This window comes from Microtus oregoni, unplaced genomic scaffold, assembly GCF_018167655.1.
Source record: "Microtus oregoni isolate MIOR12 unplaced genomic scaffold, Mior012 000016F_ref0000370, whole genome shotgun sequence".
In the NCBI taxonomy this organism is placed as follows: Eukaryota; Metazoa; Chordata; class Mammalia; order Rodentia; family Cricetidae; genus Microtus; species Microtus oregoni.
In genome coordinates, this window is record NW_024543075.1 from 16271784 (window position 1) to 16299011 (window position 27228).

The following is a 27228-nucleotide window of genomic DNA, read 5'->3' on the forward strand; positions in this document are numbered from 1 at the left end:
ACACACACGTACGCACGAAACTGCACGCACATGCATGGATACATGTCTCTTTTTTTGACAGTTTCTGTCATAGAACAGAAAAGTAGTGAGTCTGTCTTATCCTTATTTTCTTTTGTGGAGTGTGTCTTTGGTGTTTTATTTGAACAGTTTTAGCCAAAGTTTTGTCTATCTAGGTTTTCTTTTGTGTGATACTTTGAGTTTTATAATGTTACAGTCTTTTTGTTTGTTTAGTTCTGTGATCTATTTTAAATTAGTTTTGTAACAGATTTACGGTTTGGGCCTAAATCTCAATTTTTTGCAGGGATACTCATTTGTTCCAACATGATTCTTACAGCGCTTTCTCCTTTGTAGAAAGTTGAGTTGGCCACAGTGAGGGTGTAGACCTGTAGGTTGTTTATTTTGTCTCACTGGGCTGTCCTCTTGCCAGCACTATTCTTGGGCTTTGTTTTCCATTTTTTTTTTCTTTTTGGGACTAGTTGTCACGTAATGCAAGCTTGCCCTGAACTTGTTAATAGCCAAGAATGACCTTGAACTTGATCCTCCTGTCTCTGCCTAGTGCTTCAATTACAAGTTTCTAAAGGTGTTCATCACCACCACTCAGTATATTTTAATAAAATTTTGTGTGTGTGTGTGTGTGTGTGTGTGTGTGTGTGTGGTTTTTCGAGCCGGGTTTTTCTGTAGCTTTGGAGCCTGTCCTGGAACTAGCTCTGTAGACCAGGCTGGTCTCGAACTCACAGAGATCTGCCTGCCTCTGCCTCCCGAGTGCTGGGATTAAAGGCGTGCACCACCACCGCCCGGCTGTAATAAAATTTAAAAATAGAAAAAGTCAAGTGTGCTGGTGAACAATTTTAAACCCAGCATCTGGAAAGCAGAGACAGGTGGATCTCCGAGTTTAAGGCCAGCCTGGTCTATAGAGCGAGTTACAAGCCCGCCAGGACTATACACTGAGATTCTTTCTTTTTAAAATGAAAAGAAAAATGAGCAAGCTGGCTCAGTGGATAAAGGTGCTGGCTGCCATCCCTGATGACCTGAGTTCAATTCCTGGGGCCCACTTAGTAGGAGAGAATTGACCCTTGAAAGTTGTCCTCTGAACACACACTCACTCACTCACTCACTCACCTCGGCAGGGTTTCTCTGTGCAACAGCCCTGACTGTCCTGGAACTCACTCTGTAGACTAGGCTGGCCCAGAACTCACACGGCTCCCTCTGCCTCTGCCTTTGGAGGGTAAAGGCGTGTGTCGCCTGGGAGCCTCCCTTTAAAATAGTTTTCAAAGCTGACTTAGATGAGAATGAGAGACAACTTCACAGTGGGTCTGTTCACCAAGAAGATATGACCATATGTGCACCATCAGCAAAGATTCAGAGCTCACGCAGATGCCGCCGAGCTGATGGGTGTGGAAACGCAGCCACAGTTGAAGAGTTTGCTGCTGCTTATAGTAGCTGGAAAGTTCGTAGAGCTCCTGAAGGTCTGAGAGTGCCCATCAACCAAGCAGCTCATTTAGTGTTTTCACCTCCCAGTCCCAGAACAGGCACTGTCCAAGTGCACATGTGACTTTGGCCAAGATAAATCATTCTGAGTTATGAAGGGAAATCTGCAGGAAGAGGGAAATCAGAAAGATGTCAGACTTGTAAAACATAAAGTCAACAGATCAAAAAGAAGTCTCTATGAAACTTAAAATTATTTTCAGCCAAACAAAAATGGAAACATGAGAACGTTTTCTAAGCACAACCAGAGACATTGCTGTATGTGTGTTTAAAAAGAAACTTCAACCTTTAATCCCAGCACCTGGGAAGCAGAGGCAGGTCAATCTCGAACTCACAAGGACGCACCTGTCTCTGCCTCCTGGGTGCTGGGATTAAAGACATGCCCCACCACCCGACCCCTTTCTGAGTTTTTGAGTCTGGCTACGAGACTGGGAAACACTCAGTTGGGAAAATGCTTGGCTCACAAGCATAATGACCTGAGTTCAATCCCAGAGCTCCCGTATAAAAACGGGGTTTAGAGTGCATGTCCTTAGTTTCTACACTGGGGAGGTGAAGTGGAGCGAGGCAAATCTCTATGGTTTGCTGGCTAGCCAGCCTACCTACTTGGCTTTTTTTAATTTATTTATTATGTATACAATATTCTGTCTGTGTATGCCTGCAGGCCCCGTTACAGATGGTTGTGAGCCACCATGTGGTTGCTGGGAATTGAACTCAGGACCTTTGGAAGAACAGGCAATGCTCTTAACCTCTGAGCCATCTCTCCAGCCCCGTAAGGATATTCTTTGAAGCAAAACTGAAACTATACGCAAAAATAGAAATCTCAACCTAAACCTCATACTTTACATAGAAATTAACTCAATTGGTCATAGATCTAAGAACAAAACCTGGAGTAGGACACCCAGGTTGCTTTGTTCTTCATTTCTAATTGAATCGTACGTGTGTGTAAGTGGGTGGTGCACATGTGGAGGTCACTTCTCTCCTTCCCTCACGTAGGTCCCAGGGATTGAGTCCTTCCCTCATGTAGGTCCCAGGGATTGAGTCCTTCCCTCATGTAGGTCCCAGGGATTGAGTCCTTCCCTCATGTAGTCCCAGGGATTGAGTCCTTCCCTCACGTAGGTCCCAGGGATTGAGTCCTTCCCTCACGTAGGTCCCAGGGATTGAGTCCTTCCCTCACGTAGGTCCCAGGGATTGAGTCCTTCCCTCACGTAGGTCCCAGGGATTGAGTCCTTCCCTCACGTAGGTCCCAGGGATTGAGTCCTTCCCTCACGTAGGTCCCAGGGATTGAGCTACGGTTGTCAAGTGTGGCCCAGTTAAGGGAAAAATGTTTGGAAACTGCAAAAGCAAGGTTTTTGTGTTTCTGACAGGCTCAGCTCCATCACAATTAGAAACAAATTCCTCTTATTTGGCATCTATTTAGAGCAACCATGTGGTAAATAAAAAGGCTTGCCAGACATGTGCGCTAGGGGAGTTAGGTGTATCCTGTCGATAACTGTTTGGTCTTTTCACCACCTGTAAGCCGCTCCTGCAAATGGTTTACTCATTGTAAGAGCTGAAGATATACTGTATGTGGAGTGGAGAACTGGCTGCCACTTTGGGTGATGAGCCTCTTATGTCTTTGGGACATTCCGCCTTTTAGCACTGCTAGAAGGATAGACCATCACTTACCTGGCAGTACAATGGGTGTTGAAGGACAGAATTAAAATTTCAAGGTTTTTCTTTTTCCTGTTTTGTTTTTATTTCATTTGCTATTGGCTCATGTAACTGAGGCAGGCCTTATTTATACTCACTGTATAACTGAGGAACCCTGAACTCCTGATCCTCCTGCTGCCACCTCCCGAATGCTGAGGTCACAGCCGTGTCATTTACACCTTCATAGGATTTCTCCCACTTTTCTAGTACTGGGAGTTAGACCTGAGACCTTGTGTATTAGACAAGTACCCTGCCACTGACCTACATCCATAGCCCAGATTAAAGACCTTATTTGGCCTTATTTTTGATTCTAGAGTCAGGCAACCCAACATAACTAGTATGGTATGGTTACCGGTGTCAAAAGAAAAAAGCACAACTTTAGTTTATTGATCTTAATTTTTGTTTTGTTGTTATGTTTAGAATTCTAGGATTGGGCAACACTTTATATTCCATTAGACCGTTAAGATTTTGATAGGCTGAGGAGAAGAATTTGTTGAATTTTATAGGAAGCCTAAAGAAAGCAGAAACAGGGGAAATAGATTGTTCGTTCCCTTGGCAGGTGGGCAGCAGGACTGGACAATTGAGAAACAACTGATTAGTGTTTGGAGGCGTAAGGCCACTGGTATAAAGAATACGATGAGGGGGCTGGAGTGACGGCTCAGTAGTTAAGAGCACTGGTTGCTGATAATAAATAAATCTTTAAAGAGAAAAATGAATATGATGAGAGAAACTGAATGCCAGGCCAGTTCAAACTGGTTGGTTGGAGAATTTGCCTGTGCTTTTCTCCTGGCTTCTTGGAAGATGAGGCAAAAAGCTTAGTTTCCTGGTATTTTGGTGACATAGAACTTTAGGTATTAGCATGGTAATTGCATTTTATTTTAGTCATGCTTTCTGTGCATCTGCCTCCTCAAATGGTCGAGTAGTGGTGGTGCGGATCTTTAATTCCAGCCCTTGGGAGGCAGAGGCAGACCTTGAATTTATAGAGATCCACCTACCTTTACCTCCCAAGTGCTGGGATTAAAGACTGGGGTTCCCACCACCCAGCTCAAGGAAAGTATTAACTGACATTACAACATACATGGCTGGTTGTATCAGGGCCTGCAGAGATGTCTCAGTGTTTAAGAGCATCTACTGCTCCTGCAGAGGATCCAGATTTAGTTCCCAGCTCTTACTTAGGTAACTCACAGCTGATTGTAATTCTATGTCAAGGAGATATGATGCCCTCTTATGGCCTCTTCAGGCACCTGTGCTCAAGTACATACCTTCACACAGATACACAGGATTAAAAAATAAATCTTTTTAAAAGTATTTAAAGTATTATTATAGCTGTTTAAACTACGATAATCTGAAGAAACACACTGAAATATTTAGAAGGCAAGTGTACATAATGCATACAACTTAAATGGGTTAGAAAAGACGTGTGATGATCAAACAAATGATAAGACAGACGGAGCAAAGATAGGTGTTCTTTTTTTTAATAATTTATTTAAATTTATTTTATGTGCATTGGTGTGAAGGTGTCAGATCCCCAGGAACTGGAGTTACAGACAGTTGTGAGCTGCCATGTGGGTGCTGGAAATTGAACTCAGGTCCTCTGGAAGAGTAGTCAGTGCTCGTATCTGCTGAGCCATCTCTCTAGCCCCCGATATAGGTGTTCTTTATACTGTTTATGTAGGTTAAAAGCTTCTAATTATTGCCAGATTCCCTTAGTTAGATCCTCAGAAACCAACTCTGGCAAATGGTTCTCTGGCCTCCTTGCATGTGTGCGTGCACATACACACACTAAGTAAGTAAGTGTGATTTAAAATCTCACGCTTTCCAGTTCAGAGTGTATTACCATAAATAAAATAGCTTGGGCTGAATGTTTGATCTACTGTAGCTCGTGCTGGTCCAGGTAAACCACATATTCCACAGGTGTTGGCTCTCAGTTGTTAGTGCTGGAGAGCCATGGGGCCAGCAGCCTGGATTTGTGGTACCCAGCGTCTAGCAGGGAAGCTCCTTGGATGCCTGTGGCTGTCCCAGTTGCACTTGTATTAACTACTAAGTTTACATGGTATTGACTTGAACATAATCTCTTGGTCTTTGTTGTACTTTGATGATCATATTTCTCTTTCAGCCCAAAATGGAGTTAATCCCGACTGGGAGAAGAAAGTTATAGAATACTTCAAGGAAAAGCTGAAGGAAAATAATGCTCCTAAATGGGTGAGCTGGCTGGCTATAGTTTCTCTCAGCAGAATAGACCCCCACCCTCACCCCAATGTGAGGAGAAGTGGTTTAGTGAGTGCAGCTCCTGTCCTCAGTACTTCCTCATTGCAAGGCTTTGCGCTGATGCTTGTGTTGTGCCTCTAGGTGGCAGTAAATGCCTGCTCCTTCCTGGTGAACTGTCTAGTAGCTGTCACCTATGTTCTGTTCCCTCCTAGAAGAATTGGCATGTGCTAATGTTCAGAGGACTCATAAGGTGCATGCCTTTCTGTTGATTGAAAGGATTCCGGAGTCCTTTGTAGGAGGTGATGTCTGTAATCTGGGGCCTTGGGAGACACAGAAGGATGACAAGTTTGGGGCTAGCCTCTGCTATTAGTGAGTTCCAGACCATTCTGAGCTACAAAGAAGTCTGTCTCAAAAGAAGGGAAAGAAGAGACAGAAAATAAAGAAGGCAGGCCGGGAGGGTACACATGCTATACATGCTTTTGGAAGGAAAAGCATCCCGTTATGGACAAGTGTTATCACAGGAACAGGGCTAGATTTTGAGTGTGTGTTTGCTTAACAGTTACAGATGACAACTTTGCTGACTTGCTTGTTTGTTTTCTCTGAAGGTACCATCATTGAATGAAGTTCCCCTTCATTATTTGAAGCCTAACAGCTTTGTCAAGTTTCGTTGCATGATTCAGGATATGTTTGACCCTGAGTTTTACATGGGCGTTTATGAGACAGTTAACCAGAACACAAAAGCACGGGTATGTGTTGCTTTCTTCTTGAGATTTTCTGTTTATAATTTGTGATATTATATATATATATGTGTGTGTGTGTGTGTGTGTGTGTGTGTGTGTGTGTGTGTGTATGTATGTATATCTATCTATATATATATGATACTTTTTGTTTTGGTCATAGGTTCTTCATTTTGGAAAATACAGGGATATAGCAGAATGTGGGGTATGTATCTTTTATGTTATTTGAACTTTTTTAGCATGATTTATTTCACCTAAAAAGAGAATTCATTTTTCTTTGGTTCATCTTTAATGTTGCTGTTTTGTGTGTGAACGAGTTTTTAAAAATCAGACAGAATTTTTTTTTTTTTTTTGTCTTTAAAAGTTTTCTGGGGGGCTGGAGAGATGGCTTAGAGGTTAAGAGCATTGCCTGCTCTTCCAAAGGTCCTGAGTTCAATTCCCAGCAACCACATGGTGGCTCACAACCATCTGTAATGAGGTCTGGTGCTCTCTTCTGGCCTTCAGGCATACACGCAGACAGAATATTTTATACATAATAAATAAATATTTTTTTAAAAAAGAGTTTTCTGACATAGTTTTCTTATTTGTCTTTTAAAGATTTCTAGCAAGATTGTAAATGGTGAGATTTTTCCCCAATATTTGTGACTAAAAGCATGATGTATGATCATTTTTTTTAAAAGATTTATTTATTTTTTTTTTATACAGTATTCTGCCTGTAGGCCAGAAGAGGGCATTACAGATGGTTGTGAGCCACCATGTGGTTGCTGGGAATTGAACTCAGGTCCTCTGGAAGACCAGTCAGTGCTCTTAATGTTTCTTTAAACGAAAGGGAAAGATGAACTTAGACTTATTTGTAGCCCAGGCTGACTTCAGATTCACAGAGATCTCCCTGACTCTGCCTCCTGAGTGCTGGGATTAAAGGTGTGTGCTACCATGGCCCAATTTATGTGCTCTTTTTAAAAACCCACTTTGTGTCTTATCTCAATTTCAAACTTGCTGTCACGAGGGACTGTTTTTCCACCATAAGACTTTTTCTTTTTTAGCAGAACAAAGGCAGATTTATTAAGGAAAACTCACAGCTTTCTAAGTTATTACTTAAATAGAGTGCCTTCCTTGGGGAGTAAGGTCTGAATTTTAAATCCATTTCAGAGGTAACTATAATGAGTATTTACTAAGTTTTGCTGGCAGAGGCTGAATTGGATGTTTTCTATGGAGAGAGATTACTGAGCATTTTGTCATTTGGAGGCTCAGCGTGCTGGGCATCAAACCCAGGGCATCATACACATTAAGCAAGGACTCTTACCACTGAACTCATGCCTTGTCTTTAGAAGGATTTAATTTCATAGCTGGGGTACTGTGTGTTATGGCTTTGAGGAAGGCATTTTTTTTTTTGGCTATTGTGTTTGAAAAAAGATTTCCCTTGGTTTTGTTTTTAAAATTGGTACCTTGAGGGCTGGTGAGGTGACTCAGGGGGTTAGAGCAATTGCTATCAAGCCTGATGGCCGAAGTTCAGGCTCTGAAACCCACGTGGAGAACTCCTGCATGTTGTCCTCTCACTTCCGTGTGTAACCATGGCATACATGTGTCCCCCTGCCCACATACGCAGTAAATAGTTGAATGAATGTACTAAAAGTGGACGTTGGAAAGCTGGATATGTAGTGACTTACTTCTGTAATCCCTGACCGTGGGAGGCTGATGCAGGAGAATTGCCAGATATTAGAGCCCAACACTGTTATCATTTATAAAGCGGTGGGACCCCAGGCTGGTCCACCAGGGGCATAACAAATAGATAGGCCATGCACAGAGAGCTTGGGTATAAAGTTTATTTAATGGGTTAGGAAGGGGAAAGGGGGGAGAGAAGAGAGAGTCAGAAGCTGCCTTTCCAGAAAAAGGTGGGGTGAGGGAGAGAGGAAGGGAGGAGTGTTAAAGAGAGGAGGTGGGAGATCCCATGGTCTTAGAGGAAAGGGGGGGGGAAGGGCTTAGAGTGGGCGGAGCTTATCTCTTAAAGGGATAGGGTACCCAGGTGACAGACCAGGCCAGCAGACTACAACAAACAAAAGCTACAGAGTGACAGCCCCACCCACTCAAGGAAAGAAAGAAAGAAAGAAAGAAAGAAAGAAAGAAAATGAGGTAGTTTTGGAAGAATAGTGTGTTGTGTGGTAGCAGCATCTGCCTTTACACTCTTCCCGGTACTTGGGAGTCTGAGGCAGAAGACCACAAATTCATGTCAGCCAGACTTTGAAATTAATTGCTTGTTAATTACGTTAACTTGAGATAACATTTTGATTTTATAATATGAAAATGCATATCTCTTAACAAAACTTCAAAAATGCTTTCTGTATATCACAGCCTCAACAGGAGCTTGACTTAAACTCTCCACGATCTACCACGGCAGAAAGACAGACCTTCTACTGTGTCCCAGTGCCTGGAGAATCTTCATGGGTCAAAGAGATATCCTTCATCTGAACCTTACTATTTGATGAGTGATTCTTAATTTTTTTCTTAATTTAAAGGGTCATAGTTCAGATTATAGATTTGTAATCCTTTTACCCTGGGTGACATTAGATAGGGAAAAAAAGTGTTTGTATACAATATATGTCCTTAATAAGACATAAATTTAAGTATTTATAACAGAGAAATGCCTAAATTCTGTTACATCCCTATAGTGAAACACTATTAAAATAGGTTGTGGTAGATTTATAGGTACTTAAATATTATGATAATAAGAGAAGGGTACAATTTCAAATTATAATGCATTCTAATTTTTTAAAGATTTATCTTAGTTTTTAAAGGTGTTTGTTTGTGTTTCTGAATGAGTTTATGTGCACTACACGCTCACAGGAGCCTGGGAGGAAGCTGAAAGAGAAACGCAATAGGTGTTCTTAACTGTTAACTCTGGCCCCTGGTTGGTTTTAACAGTACAGTGGCTTGTCTTCTATATAAATTGAGAAAAAAACTACATCATCCATACTTGCGAACATATATATTCACTATCTGTTTCTCTTTGTTCTTTGTGTGAAATTATTTCCCTTAGATTCTGCCCCCTCCCCCCCTCCTTTAAAACAGGGCTGAGGGTGGTGAATTCCTTCATGAAAGTTCAACTCTTTTCACCTTCATTTTGAAGGAGATTTTCACTCCATGTAAAATTCTTGATTGGCACATTTCACTAGTGTGTTAATGGTACAGGGCCGTTATCTCAGCCCTCCATCTTTTTTGATGAACGGGTGGCTATCATTCTTATCATTCCTCTTATATAGTATGTCTTTTGCCCTCTTCACTGCTTCTAAAATATTCTTTCTATTTTCAGCCTTTTAATTATGTTGTGCCTGGGTGTGGAGTTTTTGGTTTGGGAGTTTGGGGTTCCCCTGCTCTTTTTGGGGGGAGACATATACTTCTCTTACTTAGTTGGATTTTGTTGAGTTTTCCAGTTTGTGGATATTTTTCAGCAACAATTTTAGTCATTTCTTCAAATATTTTTTCTGTCCTAATCTCAGTACGTGAAACACAGACTAGACTGTATGGGCATCTGTGTGTGCCCAGCTGGGGTTTGTTATTGTGAGCCCTGGGGAGGCAAGCACTTTACTGCCTGAGCTCTCTTCCAGCCCCTTTGTGGAATGTCCAACATATATTATAAGACTACTTTATTTTTTCTTTTGACAGCTATCTTTTTGTTTTTGCTTTTTTTGTTTTTTATCCCATTGCTAGAAGTCGAGCCCAGTTCCTTAGAAGCCGGCAAAACATTCTCCCACAGAGCACACCCCAATTGGAGTTTTGTTCTGTTATTTGATATTTCCCCCCTCGTTTTGCTTTAGTTGAATTGTTAACGTTAACCCGTGTTCATGGTCTCTGAATTTTTTTCTCCATCCCTGGTTTATAAACAATCACTTGTGTCTGTGTGTGTTTCTGAGGGGTTTGGGTGGGGGCAGGGTCAATAGAAGTAGTTTGAATTTTTGTTGTTTTTTTTCCCCCCATGTTTTACATCATTTATTTATTTTATTTTTTGGTTTTTAGAGACAGGGTTTCTCTGTGTCTTTGGAGCCTGTCCTGGAACTAGCTCTTGTAGACCAGGCTGGCCTCGAACTCACAGAGCTCCACCTGCCTCTGCCTCCCTAGTGCTGCGATTAAAGGTGTGCGCCACCACTGCCCAGCTCATGTCATTTATTTTCAGATCTTATTTTCCGTCTGGTTATTTCAGTGTTTCTGTTTCTCTGTGAATAGTCCTCATCTGTTTACTCATCATCTCTTTTTTTTCCTGGCACTTACTCCGTAGAACAGGCTGGCCTTGAACTCACAGAGATCCGCTTGCCCCGCCCCCCCCCCCCCCCCCAGTGCTAGGATTAAAGGCGTGCACCACCACCACCACCCAGCTCTACTTTTTGTTTTTGAGATAGCATTTCAGGTCACCTAGCCTGGACTTGAACTTGCCTTATCTCCAAGGATGGCATTAATTTCTGGTCATTCTAGTCCTAGAGAGATGGGATTCCAGACAGGCACCGCCTGAGAGTGGCAGGGAGTAACTCAGGGCTTTACACATGCTGGGCAACCTTATGTCACCTGAGCTACACTCCAGCTCTTCCCTTAATACAGTTACCTTTCTGTTAAATCCATGCCCACTAATTCCTGAGTCTGTTATCTCTGGGTTTGTTTTCATTAATTTAAAAAACTGATAACAGGTCTGATTTTCCTGTTTCTCTGCTTAACTACTGTTTTATTATCTGCTAAAAAGCCAACATTAATAGCATTTTGAGTTTCCTGCCTTCAGAAGGGTTGACTTTGGTTTTGGCAGTTTGTATGCTGGATAGCATTTTTTCTTGTCAAGGAGTGGTATAGGAATTGATCAAGATGGGTAACAGAGTTACTCCAGTTCCACAAGTTATAGCCCCTAAACAACAACATAGGCTGTGTCTAGCTCTTAGATGCCTGCTAGGCCTTCGGGACTGAGAAGCTTGAGTTAGAATCTGCAGTTTGGTGCTTGGCCAAAGATCAGAATTCCTGGATCTTGTGTCTACAGCTGTTCCTCTGGATACCCTTTTGCAAATTTCTGCTACTCTGTAACTCTGAACTCTGGGCTTTATTTTCTCCATCCAGCAAGAGATAGACTGCCACTCATCTTTGCTACAGTTCGAAGGTCCTCCTGCAGCCAGAAGGATGTGGAGTTTTTCCTGGGGTTGTGTCTCCTTATTCCAGGATCATTGTTGTCCACTGCCTGAGGACAGATACTTTATCTGTGTTGTCCAGGTTTGTTGTTTTTACCAGGTGGATGTGGGGCATAGAGGAAAACCTCTTATTTCATAACCCAAACTGTCTAGTCTCTTTTCAGAAGTATTTTAGGATCTGAGAGTTGACTCAGGTATTAAGAACAATGGCTGCTCTTGCAGAGGACCTGGGTTTGGTTTCCAGTATCCAATAGCTGCTCAGAGTGGTTTGTAATTCCAGGTCCAGGGAATCTGACACCCTCTTCTGGCCTCTAAGAGCAATACATGCATGTGGTTTACAGCAATAATTGTAGACAAAATACTCAAAAGAAAAATAAATAAATCTTTTTTTTTAAAGTACTTCCTTTAACTGAATTGTCAAATTGGTGATGTTTTAGAACCATGTAATTAACATAATTTAGGATAATCTGGTTCAAGATTATTGTCTTCTTAACCTTTTATTTAACGCCTATGTCAATGCAAACCAAGCTCGAGTCAGTCCCTCGACTTCCTATACTCCCAGTCGGCACAAGAGGAGTTATGAAGATGATGAAGATATGGACCTACAGCCCAACAAGCAGAAAGACCAACATGCAGGTGCCAGGCAAGCAGGTACTGTGTGCCCTCACCTTCCTCTGACATCAAGGCTCATTGTTGGGCTTGTTCTCTGACAGTTCTCGACTGGGAACTGGTGTGGTGTGATAACCTCATTTCACTCCATCATAGCGGGTGGTGTTGCTCGGAGTGAAGCTCGGGAGTAGAACTTTGGCCTTGAAGGTACGAGGCCCTGTTTCCATCCCTAGGCACTTTTGAGCATTTTTACAATGAGGACCCTTTGGAAAGCTCTGATGGATGCTTTTACTTTGAAGTGGTTGAATGGAAGATCTTTTAGTATCTTCGTAATTGTTATCCCAGTTCTTGAACAATAGAAAGCATGGTTGTGCTCTACCCTACAACTGACTTAGCTGAAACCATTCTTTCTTGCTTTCCTTTTGGAACCACGGTATTTCTGCTGATTTTTGTTGTTCATATTGTTTGTTTTGTTTTTCAGGATAGAATTTCTCTATGTAACAGCCCTGGCTATAAATTTGTGGAACTAACTCTATAGACCAGGCTGATCTTGAACTCTCAAACTAACAGAAATCTGCCTAATTATTTTATTGGGGGTAGATGGGTGGGAAGGTTTTGTGTTGTTTTTCTAGACAGGGTTTCTCTGTGTAGCTCTGGCTGTCCTGGAACTCACTCTGTAGTCCAGGCTGGCCTCAGAGATAAAAGAATTAGCTATACTTAAGAAAAATTGAACTACAAATTCATCCTGCAATTTCACATTTTTTTCCCTTGATATTTCTGGCCTAAAAAAAAAAAAGATCAACAAAAACCAGGTGGCAGAAGGCATATGCCAGAGGCAGGCAGATTTCTGTGAAATGAAAATATTGAAATTAATTTTTAAAATTTGAAATTTATTTTGTTTGTGAACTTTTGCCTGCATGCTTGTCTTTGTACCATGTGAATGCTCTCAGAGGTTAGATGAGGCCATGGGGTCCTGGAACTGGAGTTAGGGAATGACTGTGAGCTGCCCTGTGGGTGAAGGGACCTGAGTCGGGTTCTCTGCAAGATAAGCCAGTGTTCTAGCCCTTTAACTGTTTCTAGACCTTGAGATTAACTTTTTTTTTTTTTGATACAGTTTCTCTGTAGCTTTTGGAGCCTGTCCTGGAACTAGCTCTTGTAGACCAGCTGGCCTCGAACTCACAGAGATCCGCCTGCCTCTGCCTCCCGAGTGCTGGGATTAAAGGCGTGCGCCACCACTGCCCGGCTAGAGATTAACTTTTTATTTTTAAAAAAATGTATGTTTTTTGTTTTTTTGCTTAATTTTAAGTTTTTGTTGTTGTTGTTATTGTTTTGTTTTTTTGTTTGTTTTTGTTTTTGAGGCAGGGTCTTACTGTGCAGCACTGACTTGGAGCTCACTGTGTAGAGGAGGCTGGCCTCAGACTCAGAGATCCTTACACCTTTGCCTCCAGTGTGCCAGGATTGAAGACTGTGTTACCATGCCTGGTTGGTTAAGATTGTATTTTAAATACATTTCTCCCTTTTCCTCCCTCCAAATCCACTTGTATACCCGTCCCCGTTCTCCTTCAAATTCATGGCCTTGTTTTCCTCAGCTGGTATTTTGTGCATGTATGTGTTTATATATACATATGCCTTCCTAAATACAACCTGTTGGATATATACAATGTTAATCGTATGTATATTTTCAGGGATGACTGTTTGGCACTAGATAACCAATTTGTGTGCTCTTCCCTGGGGAGGGCCACCTCTGTTCCCAGTTTTACTCAGTTGCACGTAATTCTTTGTGTAGGATTGAAGTCTTACGGCCTTTATCCCATGCAATTTAACATGTTCGTTGGTGTCCTCCTTGTTCAGCTCACATTTATGTAGTCATATTGGCGAGAGTTTACAGGTGTAGTTTCTGATGTTATTAGGAGACACAGTATCACTGCAAAGTCCCCGATCCTCTGGCTCTTAAAACTTTTCTGCCACCTCTTCTAGAGTGTTCCCTGAGCCTTGGGTGCAGGAGTTGTTCTGTTAGATGCATCCATTGGCATTGACCTCCACAACTGCATTTTGATTGGTTGTGGTTTTCTTTTTTTTTTTTCTTTTTTTTTTTTTGGTTTTCTGTAGTGGTCTTCATCTGTTACAAAGAGAAGTTTCCTTGATGAAGAGTGAGTGGGTGTAAGGATATCTTTTTATAGGTTGTTATTATGGATTAATGCTGGTTAGTAAATTAGTGGTTGTAGCTTCTCCTTCAGGAGCTATAACTTGACTAGCACTGAGTAGTTAACTAGGATTCCAGTACCAGGCATGGTCTTCTTGTTTCCAGAGAGGGTCTTAGGTCCAATTAGAGCTGTTGGTCACCACCAAGTGTGTGTGCCACTACTGCCCCCCTAGGGTTGTCATGTTGTCCTGGTCATGCATGTGGTTCTTAAGTGTCATAACTGGGTGGATTGAAATGAACTTGTAAAAGTACTGACCTGAGTTAGGCGTCATAGCTTGATCTGAAACCCTAACACTAAGGCGACTAATACAGAAGGATGGCCTAGAGTTCAGTGCCAGCCTGTACTACACAGTGAGACCTGTCTCAAAAAAAGGAAAAGAAACAAAATCCTTCCAATATGTTTGATGGAGTAGTTTGTTGCTATTTCAGAGTAAGAAAGCAATGAAATATTTTATGTGTCTATTTTTGTTCTGGTATAAATCAAATAATGTTATTAAAACTTGACATGAGCCTTTTTCAACTCATAAACGTGATTTATTCAAAATGAAAAGCACTTTTAGAATGTTCGTTTCTTTAGGCTTAGAAGTGACCGCATGCAATGCTGTTTGAGTCTAGGGGGCCTCGGTGGTCTTCACTGGAGCGGAGAGCCAAAACGCTTAGAAACTGAAGCTTCCAGTGGGCAACAGCTGAACTCCTTGAACCTCTCTTCTCCATTCGATCTGAACTTCCCCCTGCCAGGAGAGAAGGGCCCTGCCTGCCTCGTTAAGGTACAGCCTTTCCTAGTTCTTTCCACAGATGCTTCTAACTCAGAAATGAGGCATTAGAAAAGCCTCAGCATGTCTACAGGCTGTGCTGTCCTCTGGAGGCTCTAGAGGGATGGAGAGGGGACAGGATCTGGTTTGTTGTGTCTTTTCCTTCGTCCAGCTTCAAGAGGCTGCCTGCATTCCATGACTTGTGGCTTCTCCATCTTTAAGACAGCAACACTGTGTCTATCTGACCATTCTTTTGTAGTCACATTTCCATCAGATAAAGTTCTCTCTTTGACACTGAGCCTGCTTAGCCGATCCAGGCTATCACCACCTCAGGGTCCTTGAGTACAACTGCAGGTTCCTTTCCTTGTGAGCTCACAGACTCAGCATTTCAGCGATTGTGCTGTGACCATCTTTGGGGCTCCTTATTTTGGCTGACACAACATTCAAAGAACTGGCCAGTGTGGAACCTGATGTGGTGGCATATACATGTAATCCCAGTGCTCAGGGAATAGAGGAAGAAAGATGGAGAATTCACACCCGTTCTGAACTACATAGTCAGACCTTGTGTCTTAGTCAGGGTTACTGTGGCCACGATGAAACACAAGACCAAAAGCAAGTTAGGGAGGAATGGGTCTATTTAGCTTACACTTCCCATATTAGTTCATCATCAAAGGAAGTCCGGACAGGAGCTTAAACAGGGCAGAAACCTGGAGGCAGGAGCTGATGCAGAGGCCATGGAGAGAAGTACAGTTTACTGGCTTGCTCCATGAGGAATAGGCTTGCTCACACTGCTTTCTTATAGAATCCAGAACCCCCAGCCCAGGGACAGCCCCACCCACAATAGGCTGGATCCTCCCATAAGAAAATGCCTTGCAGGCTTGCCCATAGCCCAGTCTTGTGAGGCATTTTCTTATCTATCTATCTATCTATCTATCTATCTATCTATCTATCTATCTAAGATTTCTGTCTTCCCCACCACCGCCTCCCATTCCCCCCCTCCCCCAATCAAGTCCCCCTCCCTCATCAGCCCAAAGAGCAATCAGGGTTCCCTGCCCTGTGGGAAGTCCAAGGACCGCCCACCTCCATCCAGGTCTAGTAAGGTGAACAACCAAACTGCCTAGGCTCCCACAAAGCCAGTACGTGCAGTGGGATCAAAAACCCATTGCCATTGATCTTGAGTTCTCAGTAGTTTGTGAGGCATTTTCTCAACTGAGGCTCCTTCCTCACTGACAAGCTTTGTCAACTTGACATGATGCTAGGCAACACACCCTGTTTCACAAAACCAAAGGGGTAAAGTCATATTCAAAAGTGGACCGCCTTTTAAATTCATAGCTACTTCCTTCCTATGTCATTTCTGACTGCATATTTTATTTCTGCTATTTTACCTTTTCAAAATCCACTTCTCACTTGTATTTAAAATAAAGGGTGTTGTATCACATGCCTAGTCCTGCCATTCTAGAAGTTGAGATGAGGAAGATCAAGAACTCAAGGCTAGCATGAGCTACAATAACATGACCCTGATGCAAAGTAAAACTAAACTGTTTGTAGTGCTTTGAAACATCAATCCCCACTCTTGGGAGGCAGAGGCCTGAGGATTGCTTTGAGTCCAAGGTCAGCATTAGACCAGCCAGGTAGGCTCTGTGGACATACCTGGCTCTGGTTTAGCTTTTGCCTGACTGCCAGCCTCTGTGGGAGTGTGGTTGTTCACATGTTTGCTGACTTCGCTGTCTGACTGGCAAGTACCTGGTTATGTCATTCAGTGTTAACCTGATTTTGTGTTGTTGTCAGATCTATGAAGACTGGGACTGCTTCAAAGTCAACGACATTCTTGAGTTATATGGTGTGCTGTCTGTAGATCCTGTCCTAAGCATACTGAATAATGAAGAAAGGTGAGTGTTTGTTGGGTTTTCTTTGTTACTTTTTCATCGGATGTAATTTCAGACAGTGGCAGAGAGTTACAAAGAACGTCCTTTCCTGTCTTCAGATAGTTACCAGTTACACCACCCATGCCATGCTTGTCATTGCTGCCCTCTGTGTACTACCCTCATCCCATCCTGGCAACCCCTGGCTGTGGAAGTCAGCCAGGCACAGAGTCTTCCCAGGGTTGTGCCACTGATGCACGAGAGTGTCATTAGTGTCCATCACTCAGTTAGGGTGGTATTGCCTGACCCGTGAGCACTTTTCACTTTGCCGTTAATAATTTGAAAGATACTTTTGTGCATCTTAGCATCTGTTGACTTGTATTGTGTCTCTCAGAGGCACTTCATTAACTTTGTCTCTACTACAGTAGCCATTTTCTACTGTGTCCCTCCTACAGTTGTTTTTCAAATAATTTCTTTATGTCAGTATGAACCAATGAACGTTCATTTTATTCAATATCAGCATGTATTTTGAGATTCAGATTTTCCTAGATTCAGCTAGTAGGAGCCACAGTGAGCAAACTGTATGCAACATACTTTCTTTTGGCCACCGATGAGCTCTCAAGTCACAACACAGAGACTTATTATTACTTATGAGTGCTTGGCCTTATCTGATACCTGTCCCTTAGCTCTTATAACTTGTTTTAACCTGTTTCTATTCATCTGTGTTTACTTCTGGGCTTTTTACCTTTCCTTCATTCTGTATGTCCTACTCGTGTCTGCCTAGCCCTGGGTATCTCCTACTCTTTCTCCCTCATTCTCCTCATTTTCTTTTCCCTTGAACCTAGATTCCTCCTTCTACTTATTCCCTGCTTTTCAGCCCTACCTATCTGTCCTCTGCCCAACTATTCAGCTTTTTATTAGACCAGTGAGTGCCTTAGGCAGTCAACGCAACACTTCTTTATATAATTAAACAAATGTAGCATAAACAAATGTAACACATCTTTGCCTAGTTAAAGTAATATTTCACATTTCCCCCTCTTTGTCTAAATAAAAAGGGAGGGTTTTAGCTTTAACATAGTAAAACTATATACAGTAAGAACAATTATCAGGTAAGGATTACATCTACAGTATCCAGTCCATTTGTATTTGGCAAATTCAGAGAAAATATTATTTATCCTATCTTGTTGAGTCCAAAGGTTTGTACCTAATTTACCTTCTATCATGACTAAAGAAACCTGCAACTATAACTATCTAGTCTTCAACTGCATCAAAGACCCCAGAAGGATATAGTATTTCCTGAGTAAACAGGAAGTACAGCACAAGCCACTTCCAAAGCTATAGAAACTGCAGAGACACCTGGCTACGTAGACGGTCACCCGAGATTCCTTTGCCACATCAGGGCATCCACCTTTGTTTACAGCCCTAGAATATCTGGTAGCCTTTTCTATGAAGCAAGAATTTTGAAGGAAGGTCCTGCCATATTTTGGCAAAGTTCATCAGTCTTTTTCCTTTGTGTCATCCCTGTCCAGTCTGTGCACTGGGTTCTTCTGTTCTATATGGAGGTATTATATCATGCTGGGAAGAAAAACCCAGTTCCATAATCTCCCTTCAGACACTCTCCAGTTCTCTAGAGACCTCTACTTTTCCCTGCTTCTTCAAGGTTGTGCCATCTCATGGGACTTCATGTGATCCCATTTGTCAGTTGTTACTCTCAATGCCTGTCCTCTGGGCTCCTGTTAAGAAAGTTGATGTGGGAAGTCCTCCTGTATATGTGTTGCTTTTATTGGTTGATGAATAAAGCCGTTTTGGCCAATGGCTCAGGCATATTCCTAGCTAGCTCTTATATTTTAAATTAACCCATTTTTATTAATCTGTCTATTGCCACAAGGCTGTGGCTTACTGGTGCAGCATGTTACTCCTTCGGTGGCTACATGGCATCTCCTCGACTCTGCCCTCTCTCTCTTCTTTTCATCTATCTGTCTGTCTACCTATCTATTTATATATCTATCTGTCTATATATCTCTGTTCAGATTTCCCACCAGGCTTTACTCTGCATGGTTCTACATAGTGAGTTCCAATACAGTCAAGACTACAATAGTGAGACCCAGTTTCAAAAAAAGAAAAGGAAAAAAGAAAACAACAATTCAAAAACATTGACAAAAATTTTTCCTCATCAAGACAATGTCTCTCTATGTAACCCTGGCTATCCTGGAACTCACTTTGTAGACCAGGCTAGCCTCAAACTCATTCACTGTCTGCCTCTGTCTCCCAAGTCCTGGGTTTAAAGGTGTGTGCTACAACACCCACCAGCTTTCCTTCTAAATTACTTGATTTCTGAGGCCTCTTGATTCAGAGGGGAAAAAACACAGACTGAGGTAGACTTTGTGAACTGTGAAATCTGATGGAGTTTGTATATATAGTGTTGACCGTTGTGCATAGTATAGTTGAAGACTTTACACTTTTTTGTCATTTGTTCATTGGCTGCAGAGTGAGACTATCATATTTGAATTGATTAGCAAACCTCAATGTTCACACCATTTTAATCACTTGCCCACACTTTGAAGTGTGGTGGAGCATCACATGAGAATAAAATTTAGCAAGGATCATTAACAAGATAGAGGGGAATGATTCTCCACACTCAATAATAAGCTCTTGTGGCTTTGGAGAAAAGGATCCCAGGGTTGTGATGTGATGAAAATTCAGGGAACCCCTGATTTGAAATGGTCTTGTGAATGATGTCCTCTGTCGTGCACATGGCACTGTTCACTCACTGAGTTGAACACAGTGGTCCTGGGCAGTAGAGGACACCCATTGTGCTGTGCCACGACCCAGCACTTCTGAGTGATAAGAAACATTTTAGATTGAGGGGCCGCATTCTGCCTTGGGAGATGGAGAATCCCGTGAGCAGGATTCTGAGTCTGTCTTCAGAGTGCTTATCGTTTGTACTTCTTTGCTATTTGGTATCTCCACAGGGATGCTTCTGCACTGCTGGACCCCATGGAGTGCTCAGACATGGCAGAGGAGCAGAGGGTGCACAGTCCTCCAGCTTCGTTAGTGCCAAGAATTCATGTCATTTTAGCCCAGAAGCTGCAGCACATCAATCCTTTGTTACCCACTTGCCTTAACAAGGAGGAGAGCAGAACCTGTAAGTGTAAGTGCTGGGCCCATGAGTGGCAGGCAGTTTCACCTCCATGTGGGCCATAGTCCCTGCTCAGCAGAGTGAGTTCTCTAGTAACGTCTGTGGCTTTGCCCCATTTTTCTCTTTTATTCTGTCATTGACATGAAGCCTAAGGTTAGGTGGTGGTAGTGCACTCCTTTAATCCCAGCACTCGGAAGGCAGAGACAGGCAGATCTCCGTGAGTTCGAGGCCAGCCTAGTCTACAGAGAGAGTTCCAGGACAGGCTACACAGAGAAAGCCTGTCTTTTATTTGTGGGGGGATGTAGAACATGCATGTGCCAGGGCGTGCATGTGGATGTAAGAGGAGAACATAAAGAAGTCTCTCCTTCCACTATGTGGATCGTTGGATCAAACTTAGGTTATCAGGTCATTGAACTTGGTGTCAGATGCCTTTATTTTCTGAGCCATCTTGCCCACTCTAATATTGGCCTCATTTGTTGACGATTATTCTAAGTTCATGCTCACTGTCCCCAGAAATGTAGTGTTCCTTCCTGTTCTTGCACTGGTGCAGAGCTGGTGTGCGTACTCTCATTTCCTTTGTTCCTTCCTTCTGTAGTTGTATCCAGTTTCATGTCTGAGTTGTCTCCAGTCAGAGCAGAGCTGCTTGGATTCCTCACTCATGCACTCTTGGGAGATAGTTTGGCTGCAGAATACCTTATATTACATCTCATCTCAACAGTGTAAGTGCTGTGCTCTTCTTGGGAACTGCGGTGTAGGGAAGAGAGCGGAATGGAACAAGTGTGGTTTCGGTTGTTTGTTGTAAGTGTCAGCTCCATATTCAAATGGGATTTTTCTTGTTCCATAGAACAAATGTTGCACCAAAAACAAATGTTGCACCAAATACAGATTTTTTTTCACCGTGTCTTAGTTTCACACAAAACATTTTGTGGGGGTTTTTTTTGTTGTTGTTGTTTTTTTTTTAATATTTATTTATTTATTATGTATGCAGTATTCTGTCTGTATGTATGCCTGCAGGCCAGAAGAGGGTGCTAGACCTCATCACAGATGCTTGTGAGCCACCATGTGGTTTCTGGGAATTGAACTCAGGACCTTTGGAAGAGCAGGCAATGCTCTTAACCACTGAGCCATCTCTCCAGCCCCACACAAAACATTTTGATTGTGTCCTCTTAGTAAACATTAGGGGCAAGATCAGACAGTACATGGCTGATGAGTGAAACTAACTGTTGTATCTTTTCTGCATTCTTTTTCCCCTTCTTTATGGGAACGTAGCTTAACCCAGGGTCTCCTTGTGCCTTACCACTGAGTTGCATGCCCATACCCATTTGTATTATACTTCTCCAGGCTTTGCTTTTAAGCAGTGATGCCTGTCTTTGTTTCTTTTTAGTTTGTATATTGACTTTATCTCCTCCACACATACCCCTTTTTTCCTTCTAAATTTTTTTTTTTTTTTTTTTTTTTTTTTTTGAGATGAGGTTTCTCTGTGTAGTCCTGGCTGTCCTGGCTCTTGCTCTGTAGACCAGACTGGCCTTAAACTCAGAGATCTGCCTGTCTCTGCCTCCTGAGACTATTTTTTTTTTTCGAGACAGGGTTTCTCTGTAACTTTGCTGCCTGTCCTGGAACTAGCTCTTGTAGACCAGGCTAGCCTCGAACTCACAGAGATCCGCCTGCCTCTGCCTCCTGAGTGCTGGGATTAAAGGCGTGCGCCACCACTGCCCGGCTGCTGCCTCCTGAGACTATTAAAGGCATGTGCTGCTACCCCACAACAGGTTTTTTTGTTTTGTTTTAAAAAGTAATGTATCCTAATATCAGGAAGAAAATTGCCTGCTCTCCCATGCCAGTCTCTTCCCATTTACTACTTGTGTGTGTTCTTTGGTTTATATCCACGTGTTATGCTTACTAATGTGGATGTCACTTGTGGTTAAAGCACAGATCCTTATCTTGTTTTTTTCCACTTAATGCTTAGTTAGCTCCGTTTTCCCTTTTTTTTGGGGGGGGGGTTGGTTTTGTGGGGTTTTTTTGTTTTGTTTTTTGTTTTTTTGAACATAGGGTGTCACTATGAAGTCCTGGCCTGGAACCTTCTATATAGTCCAGGCTAGCTCTGGAACTCATAAAGATCCTTTTGCTTCTGTTTCCTGCGTGCTAGGATTGAGGGCATGCAACCACACCCTGCCTTCTTGACAAGCTTTCTAATGACTGTGTGCTATTTCATTATATTTGTGCCATACTGTAACCTTTTCCCAAAATGTTAGACCTTCACACTTTGTGCGTGCGTATGTGCACGCACGTGTGTAAGTAAATGCTGTTACAGTCAGCATCTTTCCAGTGTAACTCCTTCCTTTCTCCCGGTGGCATCCAAGACAGTAGGTAATGCCTGGAAGCAAGGCTCACATCAGAGCTCTGTCATGGTTTGACTGGTTGCACATCCCTAATGGAAAAGCCTGAAGTGCTGGGAAGTCTGAAGTAGCTGAGCCACAGGCATACTGCTGAAGTCACACTGGGAAGCAGTAGCTACCAGCTCACACTAGGCATGCTTAGCTACGGAAGTTTGCAAACGTTCTGAAGCACTTAAGTCTCAGTATTTTGGATCAGGGTGCTCTACTTATACTTCAGAGTTCTTAATACTGCCCACCTTGAAATGTTTGGAGAGGGGTGAAAAGGCATGTGAGCAGTCATTTAAGTATTGATTATTCTTTAACCGCTGCTGTTCTGATAGATAAAATAGCTGGTGTTCTGCAAAAACCATTAAATTTATTTTTATTTTGTGTGTATGGCTGTTGTGCCTGCATATCTGTGCATGCAGTGCTGGTGGAAGCCAGAAGAGGGCATCTTCTTCTTGAGTTCCGAGGACGGCTGTGAGCTGCTGTGTGGGTGCTAGGAATTGAACCATGGTCTTCTGGAAAAGCAGCCAGTGCTCTCAACCACTGAGCCATTTCTTCCTGCTTCTGCAAAATGTCTAATGCTGGTATTTCAATATCTTACCTTTGTTTTTGTTTGTTTTGTTTTTTCTTTTCCCCTCTTCTAGATATACAAGAAGAGATGTTCTTCCACTAGGAAAATTTACAGTTAACCTGAGTGGCTGCCCACAAAATAGCACCTTCACAGAACACCTCTATCGGATCATTCAACACCTTGTTCCAGCAGTAAGATAATATTCTGATAAAGTATTATGAACAACAAAGCCAATTATTTTCTACTCACCTCAAGTACTAACTTTGTGTTCCTTGTGGATCTCATTGACAAGCGAGAACACCTGCCAACTGACATAATTTAAAATGTACCCTCAGCATTGACACTGATTGGCCCAGCACAAATTTGTAAATCTTAAACATTAATGCAATGACAGGAACTCCCTCAAGATCACGCTTCCTGCCGCTGCCAGTTTGTCCCTTCAGTTTGGCCCTTTGTATACATATTAAACTTGAGATCTAAATAAGCTGAGTTCTCTCAGCTGCCCATCTCCATGGCCCAGTTAGGTACTGTTTGGAACCATCTGGAGTGTACCATTTGTGTGTCGGGATCTTGGGGATAGAGGAATTGCTCTGATGAGTGGTCTATCTAAAAATGCTGGCCACTTCTTTGGGTCTTAAAAAGTGAAGCCAGTCAGGCCCTTCACTGAACAACCCGTCATGCTGTGCTTCAGGCCCTGCAGAAGCAGCAGAGTCCCAAGGACTTGGGGCCACTTACTCAACAGGCTATGCTTTCACTAATTTCTATATAGAATAATTCATTATATTTATCAAAATAGTCATAAAACTGACACTGTCTTGGGTTTTCCCCTAGATTTTCTAGTCCGTTTCCGCATTTGCACCCATGGTGATGTGTTTTGATCTGGGGTGTTGTCGATGATAGCTGGTGTAGTATCTGGAAGCCTGTTGCTGGCGTTTGTACGTTCTCTATGGTAAAACTCATCTGTCTTCCATTTTGAAGGAGTGAGGGTAAATGTGTGATCTATTCATAAACCCTGTAACAGGGTCTTAGCAGTTCCCAAAACCCACAGCTCCTGAAATAAGCTCTCTGAGTTTTATGTGTTTGTAGTACAAAACCAAGAAAGTAATTGCTGGTGTGTGCTTTAAAAATTCATGGCAGAAGGCTGGAGAGATGGCTCAGAGGTTAAGAGCACTGAGTGCTCTTCTAGAGGATCTGAGTTCAATTCCCAGCAACCACATGGTGACTCACAACCATCTGTAATGAGATCTGGTGCCCTCTTCTGGCCTGCAGGCATACATGCAGGCAGAACACTTTATACATAATAAATCTTTAAAAAAAATTTCATGGCAAGACAACGAAGCACTTGAAATGGGATAGGAGACACTGGTGGTGCTCATATGCCCATCTATACAGAATGGCCTAAGACTCATGGATGGTTTTGGAGCTGACTTGGTGGCTGCCTAGCTGGGGTCATGTCCTTCCTCTCTCCTACTTGGAGTAAGAGATGTCCGCGAAGAAGCTGGTGTAGTACCAGCTCTCAGACACAAAGTGGCGCCAGAGGCCATCCAGCTGTCAGTTGTGAGCCCAGGGGTTCTCAGGCTACATTTTTACATGGGAAGAGAGTACAGGAAGGGGCTGAGAAGTGACAGTGTGGTGTGTGTTTGCATTTTGTTCTGGTCACTTTTCCTTGTTTTGTTTTGCACTGACCCTGTCTCCTCTTTCATCTGGCACTAGGCCCTTTCTCAGTGTTCCTCTCTGTAATAGAACACTCAGCTTTGACTACTGGTTATATGTGTCCTGCCTGTGGTTCTGTCTCAGCCCCAGCACCTGCCACTCTTTTCTTTGTTTTGAGATGTGTGCATGTATGTCGGTGCAGCATGTACATGCCAGGTGCCCATGGGAACCAGCAGAGGGTATTGGTCCCCTGGCACTGGAGTTATGGACAGTTATAAGCCTCTATATGGGTGTTGGGAGTAGAACCCATATCTTTGCAAGAACAAGTGTTCTTAACCACTGCAGCCAGCCACCTTTTTTTTTGACAAGCCCCACCTCTTCTGGGACTTCTTCTGAATCTGTAAACAATTCTCACTCTCGTTTCTAAGAAAATTTAAGCCAAAGTATTTAAAAATTCTCTTAAATTTTAGCTGTGATCTTCTTCCTGCACAGGCTCCCCACCCTGTGCTTTTTTGAAGGCTGCACCCTGTATGAGTAGAGGAGTCCAGAGCAGACAAGAGACTGCCGGATGTGGTGGGGGCTGGAGGAATGGGAGGCCATGCTCTGGGCTGCAGTGTGGACTGTCTTAAAGGAATAGTAAAGTTCAGCCTCTGGGTGTCTGATATTTGAACTGTCTACCACTTGTTTCAGAGTAAAAATTACTCATCAAGACTTAAAAAAAAACACCACACACACACAAATTTTCTTTGTATCTCTGGCTGGCCTTATCTTTCTAGCGTGCTCTAGGCCCAGCTGAAGACGGAGAACAAGTAGCTGTAAGAAATGCATGGCTTGTGGTGTGGCCACAGCTTCTTCCCTTAGAAATGGTGTCTTACCATATGAAGCACACGTGTTTTGACTCAATATGTGTCTGTGTGTATTTTCTAATAGAGAAACTTGGATCCTTCCTCATTACAATTTCTGTTTCAGTCTTTTCGTCTACAGATGACGATAGAAAACATGAACCAATTGAAACTCATTCCCCACAAAGACTATACAGCCAACCGATTGGTCAGCGGTCTCCTCCAGCTGCCCAACAACACGTCCCTGGTCATTGATGAGACTCTTCTAGAGCAGGGGCAGTTGGACACCTCAGGTAGGCATGCAAACCTCCTGTCCTCTTGTGGCTTTGCTCCATTTAGTCAGACCTAGCAATGATTTCTAAGGCAAACTTAGAGTTACCAGATATTTTTATTTTTTTTTATTTTTTTTTAATATTTATTTATTTTTTATTATGTATACAATATTCTGTCTGTGTGTATGCCTGCAGGCCAGAAGAGGGCACCAGACTTCATTACAGATGGTTGTGAGCCACCATGTGGTTGCTGGGAATTGAACTCAGGACCTTTGGAAGAGTAGGCATTGCTCTTAACCTCTGAGCCATCTCTCCAGCCCCCTACCAGATATTTTTAAAACATGCATGTATACTAACTGTTTTATTATGATATTCTGTTGGTTGCCTGTTAGCTCAGAAAGGGTAGAAAAGATTTAATGTAATATTTTATACATCCCATAAATAATTTTTAATGATTTCTGGGGGGTGGGGGGAATAGACCATTTGGTTTAATCTAGCCTTAGTTATGGAATATGTTAAAAAACAAGCTGGGAGATGGTGGCCACACCTTTAATCCCAGTACTTGGGAGGCAGGGGCAGGCGGAACTCTGTGAATTCGAGACCAACCTGGTTTACAGAGCGTATTCCAGGACAGCCAGGACTACACAGTCATCCTCCCCCCCCCGCCCAAAAAAAAAAAAAAAAAAGACGAGAGAGCTGCTAGATCTTGTTCCCATGAAGAGCGTGCAGTGCTGGGAGTAGTGACGCTGTGCTGGGAGGAGGTGGGGCACAAAAAATAGATGAAAAAATAATGAACGCTGGGAATTTATAAGGCAAAGGGGAGCCTAAAATCAGAAAGGTTTATCCAGGGGTGGTGGCACCCACCAACATTCCTGTCACTTAGAATGTAGAGGCAGGAGAACTAGGAGTTCAAGGCTAGCCTGGGCTTCTTCTTTCAACCCTCTCTCAAAAATACATAAATTGTGAAAACTCAACAACCTTACTTTCTAAAGAAATGATTTCCCATCTTATAACCATGACCTGGGAAGTAATGAACTTACCAGAGTCCCACTTTGTGTTGGCATTAGCGGTGGGTGAGTTTTGGCCTCAGAAAGTTCAGGTTGGCCCAGTACTGCTGGAGCTTATTACCTAACACCTGGCTTACTGACATTGCACTTGTTAAGTTCTTGGCTACTGTTACCTTTATCTAAGCAGCAGAAAATCACATGTGTTAAGATCATTGCCAGCCATAATTTGAGTATGTGATTAAAATCACATCACTGCCAGTAACGGACGGTCTTGCTCTTCCAGGTGTTCATAATGTGACTGCCCTGAGCAATCTGATAACCTGGCAGAAGGTAGACTATGACTTCAGTTACCACCAGATGGAGTTCCCGTGCAACATCAACGTCCTCATCACATCTGAGGGGAGGTCCCTGCTCCCGGTACGATAGCTCATGTTTGAGTGGAGGGTTATTGTTGTCACTTTGTCCATTTCTGTTGCTTAGATTGTCCCTGTGTGCAGATGCAGGCACTTGTACAGTGTGTGTCAAGGCCACAGGTTGCCCTTGGGTGTTGTTTCTCCGGAACTGTACACCTTTTGAGACAGGGTCTCTGACTGGCCTGGACCTACCCAAGTAGGTCCAGCAAGCCACAGATTCACCTGGGGATTACAAGGGTATACCAACATATC

At 42.8% G+C, this 27228-nt stretch overlaps 1 protein-coding gene across 2 annotated transcripts in view; it reads left to right on the top strand.

Annotated features, from left to right (window-relative positions):
* LOC121457772 (minichromosome maintenance complex binding protein) overlaps positions 1 to 27228 on the top strand; it is a 45206-nt gene that overhangs the window by 10934 nt on the left and 7044 nt on the right. Inside the window, exons 2-13 of one of the 2 annotated variants that reach the window (XM_041666754.1) lie at positions 5291 to 5376; positions 5988 to 6128; positions 6283 to 6324; positions 8469 to 8570; positions 11782 to 11926; positions 14703 to 14854; positions 16628 to 16728; positions 19674 to 19852; positions 20436 to 20559; positions 22863 to 22980; positions 25412 to 25577; positions 26847 to 26980. In XM_041666754.1, the coding sequence (XP_041522688.1) occupies positions 5291 to 5376; positions 5988 to 6128; positions 6283 to 6324; positions 8469 to 8570; positions 11782 to 11926; positions 14703 to 14854; positions 16628 to 16728; positions 19674 to 19852; positions 20436 to 20559; positions 22863 to 22980; positions 25412 to 25577; positions 26847 to 26980 (1490 nt within the window). The remainder of the gene's footprint in view (positions 1 to 5290; positions 5377 to 5987; positions 6129 to 6282; positions 6325 to 8468; positions 8571 to 11781; positions 11927 to 14702; positions 14855 to 16627; positions 16729 to 19673; positions 19853 to 20435; positions 20560 to 22862; positions 22981 to 25411; positions 25578 to 26846; positions 26981 to 27228) is intronic. The other variant, XM_041666755.1, reaches the window with a different exon arrangement.